General features: G+C 35.8%; 2 protein-coding genes across 9 annotated transcripts; both read left to right on the top strand.

Moving 5' to 3' along the window:
* Positions 1-2,734, top strand: LOC147405458 (uncharacterized). The gene is made up of 7 exons (XM_086433213.1): positions 1-123; positions 473-760; positions 926-1,011; positions 1,100-1,168; positions 1,333-1,486; positions 1,585-1,857; positions 1,960-2,734. The coding sequence occupies exons 2-6, from the start codon at positions 481-483 to the stop codon at positions 1,620-1,622; spliced, it is 627 nt and encodes a 208-aa protein (XP_086289339.1). The 5' UTR covers positions 1-123; positions 473-480; the 3' UTR covers positions 1,623-1,857; positions 1,960-2,734.
* Positions 2,735-6,450: 3,716 nt separating this feature from the next.
* Positions 6,451-14,709, top strand: LOC147405459 (cyclin-dependent kinase G-2-like). 8 transcript variants are annotated; one of them, XR_015175962.1, is made up of 9 exons: positions 6,451-8,532; positions 8,832-8,967; positions 9,056-9,144; positions 9,349-9,460; positions 9,568-9,674; positions 9,769-9,951; positions 10,024-10,147; positions 10,329-10,405; positions 11,988-14,709. XR_015175962.1 is itself a non-coding variant. In XM_086433214.1 (6 exons), the coding sequence occupies exons 1-6, from the start codon at positions 6,926-6,928 to the stop codon at positions 9,866-9,868; spliced, it is 2,151 nt and encodes a 716-aa protein (XP_086289340.1). In that variant the 5' UTR covers positions 6,451-6,925; the 3' UTR covers positions 9,869-10,291. The 8 variants fall into 8 exon arrangements, 1 of the variants encoding a protein (XP_086289340.1); XR_015175961.1 differs by having other exon boundaries at positions 10,027-10,147; XR_015175957.1 differs by having other exon boundaries at positions 9,769-10,147.
* The last annotated feature ends 228 nt before the right edge of the window (positions 14,710-14,937 follow it).

Below are 14,937 nucleotides of genomic sequence, written 5' to 3' on the forward strand. Positions count from 1 at the left end.
TTGAACTCAACCCAACTAACCATTGTGAATATGGTCCTAAGCCACATATCCAAGGAGAAAGCAAGGGTGGGGCGTTGTACATATCCACAAAGTCGAGGACGTTCACGTGGATTATTGCTAAAGGTGGAACTCCCTATATTGAAGCTCTTTTTATTAGGTTATATTGAAGCTCTTTTTATTTTCAGATTTTTTTTTAGTTTCTCTTTCCATATCATATTCCCAATATGGTCTCAATAATTTATATTCCCAATATGTTCTTGATTAGCATCTCTTGTCTACTTTAACCCGATCCATGTTGAGCTTTAATACAACTAATGATTGGACCTAGTGATGTTTCTAGAGAAGACAAGTTATCCCAATTATATTTTATTTGTTCATTTATTTTCCCTTTTACATCCAATTGTCTAATTCGTATATATGCTCTGAGGTGGAATGTTCACTTTGTTCTTGCATCAATGTTGCCTTGCTTCAGGAGTAGGAATGGATGGAAAGTCAAGAACACTAGAAAGCAAGTCAATTGCACCATCCCCACTGGAGCAGAAAGCCAGGCTTAGTCTAGAGCGACAAGTGGTTGGAGCAGAAAGAACAACCAATCTGTCCATACCGTCTTGGAGATTTATAGACCATGATCTAGGAACAAAGTCAAACATGCTCGTGCAGCCAACATCTTGTTCTGTGGAAAACAATAAGGTTGATATGGACTCTCAATATGAGAATGGTCTCTTCTCAAGCTCACTGTCAGAAATATTTAGTAAAAATTGTAAGTTCTCTTTTTTCATATTAATGCCTGCTCAGTTCTCTTTTATTTATTTTTCTTTGTAGTCTTCCTTCAGTAGAAAAACCGTATAGATTGTTTTTGGGGTGCTTCCCCATTCTTTTTTATTTTTAACTTGGCCATTTTTATTTAATTTGGTGGTAAATTTAGGTACACTTCAAAGATGCTTTTTGACTGCTATTGATGAACGCCATCAAGGAACTTACGATTTCATTTATCTGCCAATTGACTTCAAGGCAAGCGAAGTTTCTCCACTCTTTCTCTCTTTTATCTAGTGTCCATATATTAGTTTACTGATTAAAGATTGCATAAAATTTTATGTAGAACAAATGCAATGTGGGCTATGCATTCATCAACATGATTAACCCTCTCCATATCGTTCCATTCTACCAGGTACGATCCATTTATAATTTTTTTGATCGGTACAAACTTTTATAATGTAATAGGTATAAGGTTTCTTGTTTTACTGTTGTTATGGATTTTCTCCCATATGCCTGTGTTCTAGAGGGAGAAAAAAAAAAAAAAAAACACTGAAAGGAAAATTTGTCTTCTTGCAGGCATTCAATGGTAAGAAAAAACAAGAATGGTTATTGGTCGATATTGGCCATCCTTCCTTGCTGATGAGAATGGTTGCAATGCAACGTGTGATTACAGTGGTCCATACGATGGTAACAAATGTGTTTCCAATTGTGGTCAGCCTTCTCAAAGATGGTATGATAAATTTTCTTTCAATTATGTTTTGATTTCGATGTTATAAAATATCTTTGGAAAAATCATTTACCAAGTAAGATTGATGCAAATATTATTAGGTACCATGTGCCACGCTCTTTTCTTCATGACGACATGAACACATTGGTTTTGTTCGAGGAGATTGGTGGAACCCTTCACTAGTGAATTTCCAGACCATTTCAGTTGGTTCGGCGTGCAGCTTTGCTTATGAGGGTAACCCCTTGGAGTTGTCATGTGAGGATTCAACCATTTCAACTGTTAAATTTGCTAGCTTTGGAGAACCACAGGGCTCGTGTGGATCTATGGTGAAAGGCAGTTGTGAGGCTGCCGATAGTTTATCGATCATCCAACAAGTAATTTCTCTTCTTAATTGTATTCAATTCTTTTATCCTTAATGATTATTATTATAGGACTAGAGTGGAACACTACAGATATATTTATTTTCAATTTTGCAGGCTTGTATTGGTAAAGCGAGTTGTTCGATCTATGTCTCAGAGAAAACTCTTGGATCGACCAATTGCAGCAATATAACTAGGAGGCTAGCAGTGGAGGTTGCCTGTTAGGAAGCTTTTTCCCCCTTTTTTAAAAATAAAAAATAAAATAATGTAGGCATTTATCTTGGTAGAGTTCCCATTTCAAAATTCTTATCTTAATTAAGAAAATAGTATCCATGAATTTAATTATCTGTGAACTATGGCAGAGATTTGAGCTTAACAGAAATTTTCTTTTTTCATTTAATAATAATAATCTCTCTCTCTCTCTCTCTCCATATGTATGTATGTATGCTGTTGTTTCTATTAGAGGATTCCCTATGGTTATCTTCAAAGAATTCAATTCAGGACAGAATCAGATTTACAAGGTTTCAATATTAACTTTTGTATTGGGTTTTCAGTTTTCACCAATTGATTTTAATTTCAAGCCCATGGTCCATTAGAGAAGCAGTATGCAATTGATTGGTAAGAATCCCCGATTCGACAACTTATAACTGTCGAAAATATGTTATTTGACGGCCTATAGCCGTCAAATATATGGTAAAAATCCCAGATTCGACGGCTTTAAGCCATTGAATTGATAAACCGTTCCAAGAAAAACAGGACATGGAAGAGAATCAATGAGTGCATAAAAACATGTGCGATTCTCAGATCTTAATACCCAAAGCCTTTTGAATCATCAAAATTCGATGAAATGTTCTCTTCTCTTCTCTTCAATCCAAACAAAACAGGAGAAACTAACCAAACAATCATTTGACAAGAATAATTTCTTAAGAATAATTTGATATAATAGTGTCATTTGACAAGAATAATTTCTCTTCTCTTCTCCTATGAATCCTAACCAAACAGACTCTTTCTCTTCTCTTCTCTTTCAATCCAAACAAGGTGAAGAGAAACTAGTATTCTCTTCCCTTCTCTTCTCTTCTCTTAATGAGTTTATCCACTTTGTTTAGATTGAAAGAAGGGAAGGGAAGAGAAACTCATTAAGAGAAGAAAAGACTAGTTTCTCTTCACCTAGTTTGGATCAAAAGAGAAGAGAAGAGAAAGACCCAAGTTTCTCATATTTGATTAGGATTCATAAGAGAAGAGAAATTATTTTTGTCAAATGATTATTATACCCTTCATAACCTACCCAATGGCCTGTCGGATGTTTGTTTACTTAAGGTGTTAGTAATACCTGGCCTGCCAATATTATCTATTTAAAAAAAACAATTAAATAATAAAGATAAACTTGAAATGTAAAATTTCATTATCTCTCTTCCCTCCTTGTCTCTCCACTTTTAGAGATAACAAAAATTGACATTGTTTTCCTTCTCTTCCCTCCACATTTCTTCTCTTCTCTTCCCACTTAACAATTCAAACAGGAGAAAGGAAGAGAAAATTGCCTATTTTCTCTTCTCTTCTCTTCTCTCGATTCAAACAGACTGTAAATACGAATCACTCTCGTTGCGTATTTCTTGTGGTTTTAAAACCTGGTATCTTGTCTCACTCTCCATCGATGCCGAATATACTCGTCTGAGTCAGCTCGTTAACTCACTTAACACAAAAACTTCCCTTATAACACACTATTTAATGAAAATCCATAACTAAATGCACACCACCCACCCATCAAGGGATTATTGAGATGGCTAAGATCACCTCTTAGGAAGCGGAGGTCTTGAGTTTGAATTCCCCCTTAGGGGTCACCCTCTATGATTTATTCCAGGAATTACCTGGTGATTGTATGGGGAGAAGATTGCACATGCTTCGAGGATTAGTCAATGCTTTAAGAAGTCTGAAAAGCTCCATTCCAAAAAAAAAAAAATAAAATGCATACAATCACCTTCTAATTTTTCTTATGATGAGGGGGTAATATTAGAGGGATAGACACAGATGGAGATAATAAAATAAAGAAATAGGAGGAGAAGTTGTTGACACCAATTTTTCATTGATGGATGTTTTGAACCCAATAAGAATATACATAAAGGGGGAGAGGTAATAAAATGGATGGAATGGCGTAGTAAAAATTAAAAAGATGATGAACACTCCACTATTTTCATCATTGCTCGTTTTTTGTCTCTATTGAATGAAATTTCTCCAACCCACTGTGTTTGTTATTGGATTATTGGCATCATCCCCGTTTACAAGATTGTCAAAACCAAAGCTTCTACTCGTGCAAGTATTTGATTGACATCAACATATAGACATTACTCAAAAATTAAAAAAACAGAGATGAGCCCAAGCAAATTGTACTTGGGTGTCACCGATAAGTGGGCGACTCGATAAAAATATTTCTTAATTCATCCTAAATATTTATTGAGAAGTGTAGACCAAAGTGGATATGATCCTTATTGTGCCTTCTCATCAACTTTGTATATTTTCTATGAATTCTCATGCTAGCTTTTCCATGTGTATCTTCGGATATTATTCTATCGACTTCGACTATAAAGAATTGTTTCATAATTATGTGGAACTTCTAGATCATTCCTTTCTCGAATATAAGTTTATTTTTTTTTTAAATAATGATAATAATGAACTAGTATTCCACGATTAATAACCCGATTTCTCGTCCACTTCTTTTAGGGATTCATCTTGGGCTTAGAGGAACGTAAGTTCCCTATTGGTACAAGGCGCCATGGTTTCAAGTGCAATAGACTAATCAATGGAGCGTATATACAATTAAACACAATTGTTATCCCCAACAAAGGGGTTGAGATTCAATCTTCCACATATCTCGAAGACAAATTTCAATTTTATTCTATTTTCTCTTCTTCTCCTTTCCAAGAATACCTCTCCAAGCCTTTCTTTGTTTACTTGTTTTCTCCATCTTTTCGAAATAACCCTACAACTTTATTACCATTTTTTCAATAATATCCCTTCAACTTCATACACTATCTTTCCTTTTCTCCCCCTTTTTCAATAATGTCTCAATTTTTTTTACCTTTACTCATCTACCGCCTTGGCCCAAGAGATGATGTTCATGCCTTGTGGGAGCAAACAAGATCCTTGTACAATAGCTTGGATGTCCAATGGTCCCCTTTCGTATCACAAGTTTTGCATCCCATGGGGAAAATACCTTCTTCTTATCCCCTTGTTAAAAATGGGTATTGTGGAGAAACAATCTTGAAGATGATCATCCTATCTTGTTCTCGAGACTTGAAGGTTGAAGTGGATAACATGGCTAAATATGAGTGTAAATAATTAAACAAAAGAGGCTGAAGATTACTGATTTGGCAAACAAAAATCAAAAGTTTTTTATTGGAATATGAGGATGTTTAGGTTATTGTATATCACTCTATCACATATTACTGAGGTCGAGGGGGAACATCACTGGTTTAAAACACGGGGGAATATCTCAAATATTAGGCAAAATGTGGAGGAGTATGTCTAAATCAAGAAAAAATTTGGATCCTTGTTAGCAATTCAGAATACGACAAAAAATCATTACGTGAAAATTTTGAGTTTTATTCGATTTTGGGTTGCAAAAATACAGTTAAAAATTCGATCAACCATTTGCCATACGGGATATATGCGACTTATGTTTCATACATATGTTATATGTCCCACGTAAAAAATTCAATATTTTTCAAAAGAGAGTCAAACCTATATAATAATATAATTATCATAATATTGGCCTTTCAAGTTAGAAAGTTTTAGTTATGTGAATCATGGCTCTAGAGTCTAGAATACATGGAATACATATAATAAAATTTAGAATCCAAAAAAATAATTTCAATGTTACTTCAACGTGACATTAAACAAAATTCTAAAGGGTTGTAAAGATGGATTCGATTTCAATTATTCTCTACGAAGTCGAAGAGATAAATTTGATTTTAGATCTATTTTTTCGTTTCTTTCAAGTCTAGTATATAACTTTTTATTATTATTGATTTGCTGAAGAGAGATATGAAGATAGAGAGATAGAGATGCTTGAATTGGCCGTCGGAGAGATTGAAATGTCCAATTGAATATTATAATATTCATGAAAAAAAAATCATTCTAGTTGTTTTCTCATAAAAATATGTGGATTTTTGAACTAGTGAATTATTCGAATGAATAACCCTTTTAATTTTATTAAAATAAAAAATTCATGAAGTTTTTGAATAAAATAACAAATTGTTAAGAAGATTTTGGATTACACGAATGATTTTAAAACTCTCGTCTCGTCTCGAACGAATTTTTCGATACGTTTGAGTTGTCTCATTTAATAATGAAAAAAATGAATCATGATTTTAAATCTTGTTCATTATGTTTGACTTGTCTACCTGTCTCTGTGGTGGACGATATTAAGATGCATCAGAAGAGATTTAAAAATCATTGAGTACACGTGGTGTCTCTAAGGAGGTATCCCAAATATTAAAGAAAATTAGAGGCATGAAATAAATACGAAAAACACGAAGGTTCCTCCATTATCAAAGCCAACACTCAAAAATTACCCTCATTTTTGAATTAAGGTGAAAGTCGGACTCGCAAAAAAATCTATTATAAGATCTCCGCTTCTACGAAGCATCAAAACATCTATCGACTACGCATAAGGGAGCGGGCTGTCCTTCCTCTCTCTTTCCCTCTTCGGTAAGACTTTCTAATTTTTTTCCTTTATTATAGTTCGACTGTAACAGTGAGAGATTTGCGTGGATTGGATTTGGTTTTATTCTCACATATCGATTTCTAGGGTTTCGCTCTTGATAATCCTTTATTCTCTTTCGAATTCTGTCTGGAAATAGAGAAAAATTCGAGTTGCAAAGACGAACATAAATCTTCGAATAGTTACCTAGGGTTATTGTGTTTCTTCTTCTTGTTATCTTTATAAGATCTGTGAGAAAATAGGGATTTCTAGGGTTTGTGTGAATCTTAGGGTTTGCAAAAGGGGGAAAAAAAAGCTTTTGCGATTTCTAGGGTTAGGTTAGTGGATCTATTGTTGATTCTTTAGGGTTTCTATTCTGTCGAGTATATGGCGGCAGGAAAGCGTGGGGGCTACCGTGATAAGGGATTTAGGGACTATGATATCGAAGTTTCGAAGAGGGATTTTTATTATTCGAAAGAAGAGTACAAACGTACTCGTAATCGGGTTAGACAGAAGGATATTAAGGAGAGGGAAGTTATGAACGGTTTTGGGTATCATTCGTCTTCGAGTACAAGTAATTCGGGCAGCAGTAGCAGTACTCGTCGTAGGCGAAATGGGTTTTCTGTTGGAATTGTAGACCGAGAACCAGGCGAGTTGTCTAGTGGTAGTAGTTCGGATGGTGGGGTTGGTTCTGAACCACAGGTTAAGAACAATGAGGTTTGTAAGCCTGAAAATGGGGCTTGGATTTCTCCCGCTAAGAAGCGGAAGTTGTCTCCAACAGTGTTGGATAGAGGAGAAAAGGGTGTAAGCAATTTATCTAAAATCAGAGTTAGCCCAACAAACTCTTCGCTTCCTCCCCTACCTCCATTGCCAAAATCTTTTTGCCAATTGCCAAATATTACTCTTGATGAGAGTGTAAAGATTTCTCCCTCAAAACTTAACCGACATCAAAGTTCCCATCCTTCGCCACCTAAGCCCTTGGTGGCACCTGTTTCAGTGGGATCTGTTGTATCATCCCCTCTGGAGCAGCTTTGGAGCAATGATAAAGAGCTTGGGCAGCTAGACGAGGAAGACTGTGTTTCCACACGGAATATTTCATCTTCACGATGGGCAGATGAGAACAATTCCCCTAGAGATGAAGAAGTTTCTGATAATGAAGACATGTGTAAAAGGGGGAAAAAGATGCCAATCACAGGATTGTTGGAAACCCAATTAAATCCAAAGGCGTCGAGTCCTGAGCTTGGGGAGCTTACAAGAGAGGGCTCAGATAGATCTCGAGCAAAATCATCAGAATCCGAGGAATTTGTGTCTGCAAGTGAAGGAGAGTACCCTGATAATGACCTGGAGAAGAATGGTTATATGGAGATCGATGAAGAAAATGGGTCAGATAATGATTCCGAGGAGGAAGATGATTCTCCTATGTCCCCGGATTCTGAGCCAATTCATTCACAAAGAAGCATAAATATGCTTCAGGGGTGTAGAAGTGTTGATGAGTACGAGAGACTCAATAAAATAAATGAAGGCACTTATGGTGTTGTCTATAGAGCCAAGGACAAGAAAACTGGGGAAATTGTAGCATTGAAGAAGGTGAAGATGGAGAAAGAAAGAGAAGGTTTTCCCTTGACCTCTTTAAGGGAAATAAACATTCTCTTGTCTTTCCATCACCCGTCAATTGTGGATGTGAAGGAGGTTGTAGTTGGGAGCAACCTTGACAGTATTTTTATGGCAATGGAGTACATGGAGCATGACCTTAAAGGTTTGATGGACACAATGAAGCAGCCCTTTAGTCAGAGTGAAGTCAAATGCCTAATGTTACAGCTGTTAGAGGGTGTGAAGTATCTTCACGATAATTGGGTGCTTCATAGGGATTTAAAGACTTCAAATCTTCTTCTTAATAATCGGGGTGAGTTGAAAATCTGTGATTTTGGGTTGTCTCGTCAATATGGGAGCCCTTTGAAGCCTTATACTCATTTGGTGGTTACTCTATGGTACAGGTGAGCTCCACACTATTTCCCCATATGTTCTCCTAATGCATTTTACGTAATAGCTTCTTGATGTCTCCTTATGCTATTTCCCCGGTTTATGAATATTAACTCAATATTTCATTTATGGCCTTCTATTCAATTTTGATCCCTACTCCACATGTAAAGAGTCATTACCCGTGTGAACCTGGTTCAAATTTTTTTACTCTTTAACTTTTGCTATTGTACTTTTTCACTACGATTCATGGGACTTTCTTCTTTTCAATTTCTTGGCTATTTTATATAATTGTGTGCTTTTGTTTACATTGCAGGGCACCTGAACTTCTATTAGGATTAAAACAATATTCAACAGCTATTGATATGTGGTCATTGGGCTGCATAATGGCTGAACTTTTAGCTAAAGGACCATTATTTAGTGGGAAAACTGAAGTCGATCAGCTTGACAAGGTAAATCTCTATCATGCTAATCTACTCCACCTTCTTGATCTTTGCTGGGTTGGTCTCACCAGTTTGTATTTTTTCTTCCCATTTGCAGATATTTAGAACTCTTGGCACACCAAGTGAGACAATTTGGCCAGGGTTTTCCAAATTGCCTGGGGTGAAGGCTAACTTTGTTAAGCAACCGTAAGTAAATGCACCCTTTATTTCCAATATTATTTAGTTCACTATGAAATTCACTGTGTTCTTGGTCTAGCTACTATTTTCCCAGGGTTCCATGTTTAGGTGATTCTGTCAGGCTTTTTTGGCTGCCTACTTGGCATTTTTCAGTTGTGTGGTATACATTTCATATTTGTTGTGAACTTGTAACCACTGACCTGTTTATTTCAGGTATAACCTACTGCGTAAGAAATTCCCAGCTACGGCTTTCACTGGATCTCCAATTCTCTCTGATGCTGGATTTGATTTATTGAACAAACTTCTAACATATGACCCTGACAAGGTAATTCTTATAACATACATGTAGTTATCAGAGTTCAAAGCTTGACTATTAGTTATGTGTTTTTTGTTTTCTTGATATTAATTGAACATTGTTACTCTATAATACAGCGTATATCAGCAGGAGATGCTCTTAACCATGAGTGGTTCCGTGAAGTTCCTCTCCCCAAATCAAAAGAGTTTATGCCAACGTTTCCTTCTCTACATGCCCAAGACAGGTATTTTGATCCAATAAATAAGTATTTCTTAAAACATTTGCATTTCCTATCCCAGGAGTTTCATGCATTTAAATTTTTCTCACATGATTACTAGGCGTCTACGGAGAATTATGAAGAGCCCAGATCCGTTAGAAGAGCAACGGAGAAAGGAGTTGAAACAAGGGGAGTTAGGAACCGGTGGTCTATTTGGCTAAGAGAAAGGAGTAGGTTCACAGTGACATTTGAGCCCCCCATTCTTCAATTCTGAGTGGATTCACAGCACATGGATGCCAATGAGGTGAGAGGCATGTATTGCATGCAATAATGTGAAACCCCTTTTAGTGAGACGACAATTGATGCTGTTCTTTAGCAGGCACTTGAGATGATTTGGGTGGCAAAAGATTCTCTTGTTCTGTTCCACCCGCCTAATTGTATTGCAGGATATTTTTGTGGTGATTATAGGAAGTGCGCCCATTCTCTGCTTGCATCGCAAGGTGTGGCAAAATGCCTTTTCTTTTATAAAATTAGTTTCATTTGGATCTTGTATGTGTAACATATTTCCATTGGCACACTGTAAACGATGCTATTAAAAGCTGGGATTTAAGTACTGGAATATCATGAATTTAATGTCTACTGTCTATACTGTTTCTTTAATCTTCACATTGTGTTTGCAAGAGACATTTGGTGTGAGCGGAGGGCGTTCTTTGCTTTTCATACCTGAAGAAGTTGAAGGAAACTGTTCCACTTCAAAGGTAATCTACTTACTTGATGTTGTGGGATGTAAGCAAAGATCAGGAGTATATTAGAAATGCCTAATATATATAAGATTTATGTTTAAGAGTGGTGATAATTTAATTATGGTGGTTGACCTGTTCTGAGATAATTTCGCCATGAGGAGTTCTTGTTTGCTAATTTTACCAGCTTGGAGAAACAAGAGGACGTCTGTATCTTTTTTTTTCCTTGTAGTTGCTGATAACTTCAATGGACGATAGAAACTGGCTATTTTGATTGTTTCTCGAAGGTGGTCCTTGCATAGGTGCATTTGCTACTAATTTAGGTTCCTAGCCACTTACTTCATTCAACACTAAATTTCTTATATTATACTCCCTAAAGATCTAGTTATTCACTTGTTCATGCCAAATTCCACTCATCACCCTTCCAATACGTTAAATTTAAAAGCTAGGTGCATAAGATGTGTGGCCCATGTTGTAATTATGCTGAATGAGGTGCATTTTCTCAACCTGTGCATTAATTGGCAATAAAGCTAGCATTTTTCACATTGTTGGTTGTTTTTTGCAATACCTACAACTGGGTTCACAATTCCCAATTCCAATGAAATTCTAGGATATAGTAATGGCAAGCAGAGTCTTGAAACACTAAGGGGTGAGGCGGGGTATTTCACTGGCCAGAGCCTCATGGAGTAAGCCTCACAAGCATGCATTTTTTAATAAATGAATAATTATGCAAATGAATAAATGGAAAATTTCTATAAAGTTAAAATGAAGGGAAAATTTCACAAAAAGAAGAAAAGAAAATGAAATAAAAATTTGTGGCATCTTGATTTCGCACTCTAATGTTTAATATCCTAATCCAAATTTCAAACTCATCGGTCAAATGAAAATTGGACCTGTAGCGTCATATTTTGAACTTTCCAGAGTTTCAATTCCTCAAACAAAAACAACTCTTAAGAGTGTAATCACTGACCACTGCTCTTACTAAAAATCATAACACCTCTCCAATAGTAGGATTGAAGTAGAGTTCGACTTTTGTAGAGGTATAAATGATGAAGAGATGGAGAAATGTCGGAAGAAGACTGCGAAGTAGCAAATCAATTATGTCCTATTATGTAAATATTATAAGAAGGTCAAATTTGTAACTATATAAGGTTTAAGCATTTGTATGCTTCTTAGAGTAGGTTGGAAACCTTTCGAGGGAAAAAAGCCTCTCTCTAAGACCAGCCTCAAGGCGCAACCCTCCAACGCTTTTGAAAACATGATGGTTAGTGTTTTATGTCTCCAATTTGTGATTTATTTTCAATATTTTCCACAATGAAAGCAGATTTGAAATGATTTTGACTTGGCTCTGGAGTGAATGGAATGGAGGAGCAGGATTTATTTAGCTCGGATAGGTTTTTATTGTTGTTGTTTCAATTTTTTCCACAACTCTTTTTTTTCCGTCAAGGTTAATTTGTAATGTAGGGACATCTCTCTCTTTCTTTAATATATATCTTGGGCAATATGTTCATTTACGAAGAGCTCATTGAAGCTTTCTGTTGAATTCACTGACTCAAAGGCATTGTTTGCTTATTGTAATGTATGTTCTATAACTCTGCAGTAAGTTGTGGCTTCCTCAAAAAATGTTTGAAGCTTGATGGTTTCTAACTTGAGCAGTATCCACCAACTTTCTGAAGCTTTTGATTGAATATCAATAACCTTTTGCTGATGAGATGTTATATTGTGGTCAGTATTCTACTACTACCGTTCCTTTTTGTATAAAAAGCTGATTATATTGTCTTCTCTTATCCATACACAAAGCATGCTGGGGGTGGCATCTATTAGCAGCACCTGATTGCTGATATCTCTGACTCCTCACTTCAATTTTTCTCTGTTAGTCTCCTCCCATACTCGATGGCACCCATTTTCCTTGTTTATATGGAATTTAGCTCTTGTGAGAATGATAGGGGATGATATAAGTTGATGGGAATGTATGTTGTTGTTATCCCTTGTTTACTTTTGCCTGTGTTGTGTGAGCAAGTTCAAGCCTTTGTCCACACTGAAAGCATGATGGTTATCTGCCAATGTTACTGCAGTATCGGAGAAAGCATATTGTGGAAGGTACCAAACATTCAGGAATTTGTAGAACTACAACTGTGTTCTGCGTGCCTCAGAAATTAGTTTCATCATATCTGGCTCAGTAGAGGTACTGTATACCACCCTTTGTTCATTATTTCCATAGTCACCAAAGTCTCCGACTTATTGAAAAAGTTGTGATTAAATCATGACTTTTTTCTTCACTGATTTAATTGTGACTTTTTAATAAGACGTGCCTTTTAAATCATGAATCTCATGATTAAATCACAAACTTTGCGATTAAATCAAGAAAAATGAAATATGACATCGTTCGACTAGTAAGATAATATAACCTTGATGAAAATGATGGTGGTGACCTTTTGACCAATAAAACACAAGATAATAATGATGTAAGGGACTAAATGAGGATGACATTGATTTTGATGTTTTTGAGCAGTTATCTTTTTTATATTCTGGACAATATAAACCTTGACTATATTGTGGACCTGTGGTTACTTCTTGTGCATATGCATGGATGAAATCAATAGGGGATTTGGTAATTGATTCTTATAATTCAATATGGTATTTAATGATAGTACATGAGAATACCACTTAGTAGGAACAATTGCACAGTCCAAATTGATTTTTTCCCGATGCTCCTGAATTTTTTTTGATTTCTCCTCTTGCCGACTTATTCCCGAACTTAGACTTGGTGACTATGATTATTTCCATGAAGATAATAACATCGGCCTCTTGTTTGTTTGTTATGTGTGATATTTTGTGAAAATGGATTTTATGGTTTGGATTCCTTTTAATCCTGCTATAGCTGAGTTCCTTATCTTTTTTATCATGCGGTGGTCAGTCTCCATGTGGTTATTATTGTTAGAGTGAAAGCCCTGTGAATCATTTAAGAGAGAACAATATGATGACTTGCCATTCCTTCTTGGTTTTCTTAGTAGTACTTCCTTGAAGTATAAGTTTGCATATCACTTATGCAGATTTCAAGTGAAACATGTGGTATGGTGGAAACTTCCCAACTCACGTCTTTTATTTTATTTAGTAGATAATAGAAAGAAAGGCAGCCAAGAACATTAGGGAGGACCAGGCATTTTTTTTCCTTGACAAATAGTATGCATTTTACATCTTAGTCTCTTACTAAGTTTTATGAGTAAAATTGTACGAAATAATTATTGTACTTGATAAGTTGCATAGGTACATTGCATTTATTCTATGAACCTATGGCGATAATATTACACATTAGTAACCGGAACCTCGTAGCAGTGCTGCCGTCGTTGTGAGACACTGATCCGACGTTTTATGAACTAATCCTTCTCTTAATGAAATATGGATTAAAAATACCTTGTTCTAAAACAATGATGACAATAGAATATTGGTTACTATTATCACTACGGTGCTACAATGGTCTACAATGTTGCTGAAATTGCAATATTCCCCGCATCATTGAATCCTTTGAACTACAAGGCATTCTTTTTATCATCAAAGAACATTAAATGTAACACTGCTAATGTATGGTGATGTTGATTTAATGGATTTGTCGTGTGACCGGTGTAATATCAACACCAGTGATACTAGTTGTGCCACAACAATGCGTTTGGAAGTGTGACCCACAACATGAGTGAATGGACATGCAGTCAAGCCATTTTACTTTTTTGGGATTGTGACTTTTTAACTGCATAATTAGTTTTTTATTTTTTGGTTTCGGTATGAGTGGGCGGCAATGAAACAGGTAGTGCAAGGGGCGACTTACAGCAACCATGTAGGTATGTGAGTTGAGTTGGAAGGTTAATAATAACATGGGAATGGGAGGTAGGCATATCGAGTTAAATTTGTACAAATATATGTATAATTTGTTCCATTTCTTAGAATACTGAGCATTGCACATCCTGAACTCAACTTATCCTTTTTGAAACATCTTTATGAAGTAGTTCTGTTCTATAATTTGTTCTGCGATAGACTGACAACTAATTCAGAATGAGACCCTGCAGAGTCCTCTCCTGCTGTAGACCTGGATTACTGCAGTTGAAGTGCCCTTTGCATCTTAATATTTAGAAATTAAGATGAAAGGGCAACCACCCTGTAGTGCCACGTCTTCATTGGTTGGGGGCCATAGGTTTTTATTTATTTATCATAATATAGATGGTAATGTTTGACATGCATGTATTCTCAAGTACTAAATGTTTTGTGTAGAAATGGAAACAGAAATATTTGCTTTGGGCTATTTATTTGGTTGCCATTATCTTACGAAATTAAGAGCTGTACTTTTATTATTTCTATTGAAGAGGTTGAACTATAATAACCATTTATTGGTTACATGTACTAATTTTCAATATATATTCATTAGAGTTCATTATGGATCAACAAGAAAAGCCACTAACATCTTTTTTCATGATCATTCCGTGTATTTTTGGCACCTGACTTTGACGTGCATAGAGTTGGACTTATTTTAACCATTGCTGCTGTAAATTGTTATAAGA

Source organism: Akebia trifoliata, chromosome 3 (genome assembly GCF_017979445.1).
Source record: "Akebia trifoliata isolate Shusen 1 chromosome 3, ASM1797944v1, whole genome shotgun sequence".
Lineage (NCBI taxonomy): Eukaryota > Viridiplantae > Streptophyta > Magnoliopsida > Ranunculales > Lardizabalaceae > Akebia > Akebia trifoliata.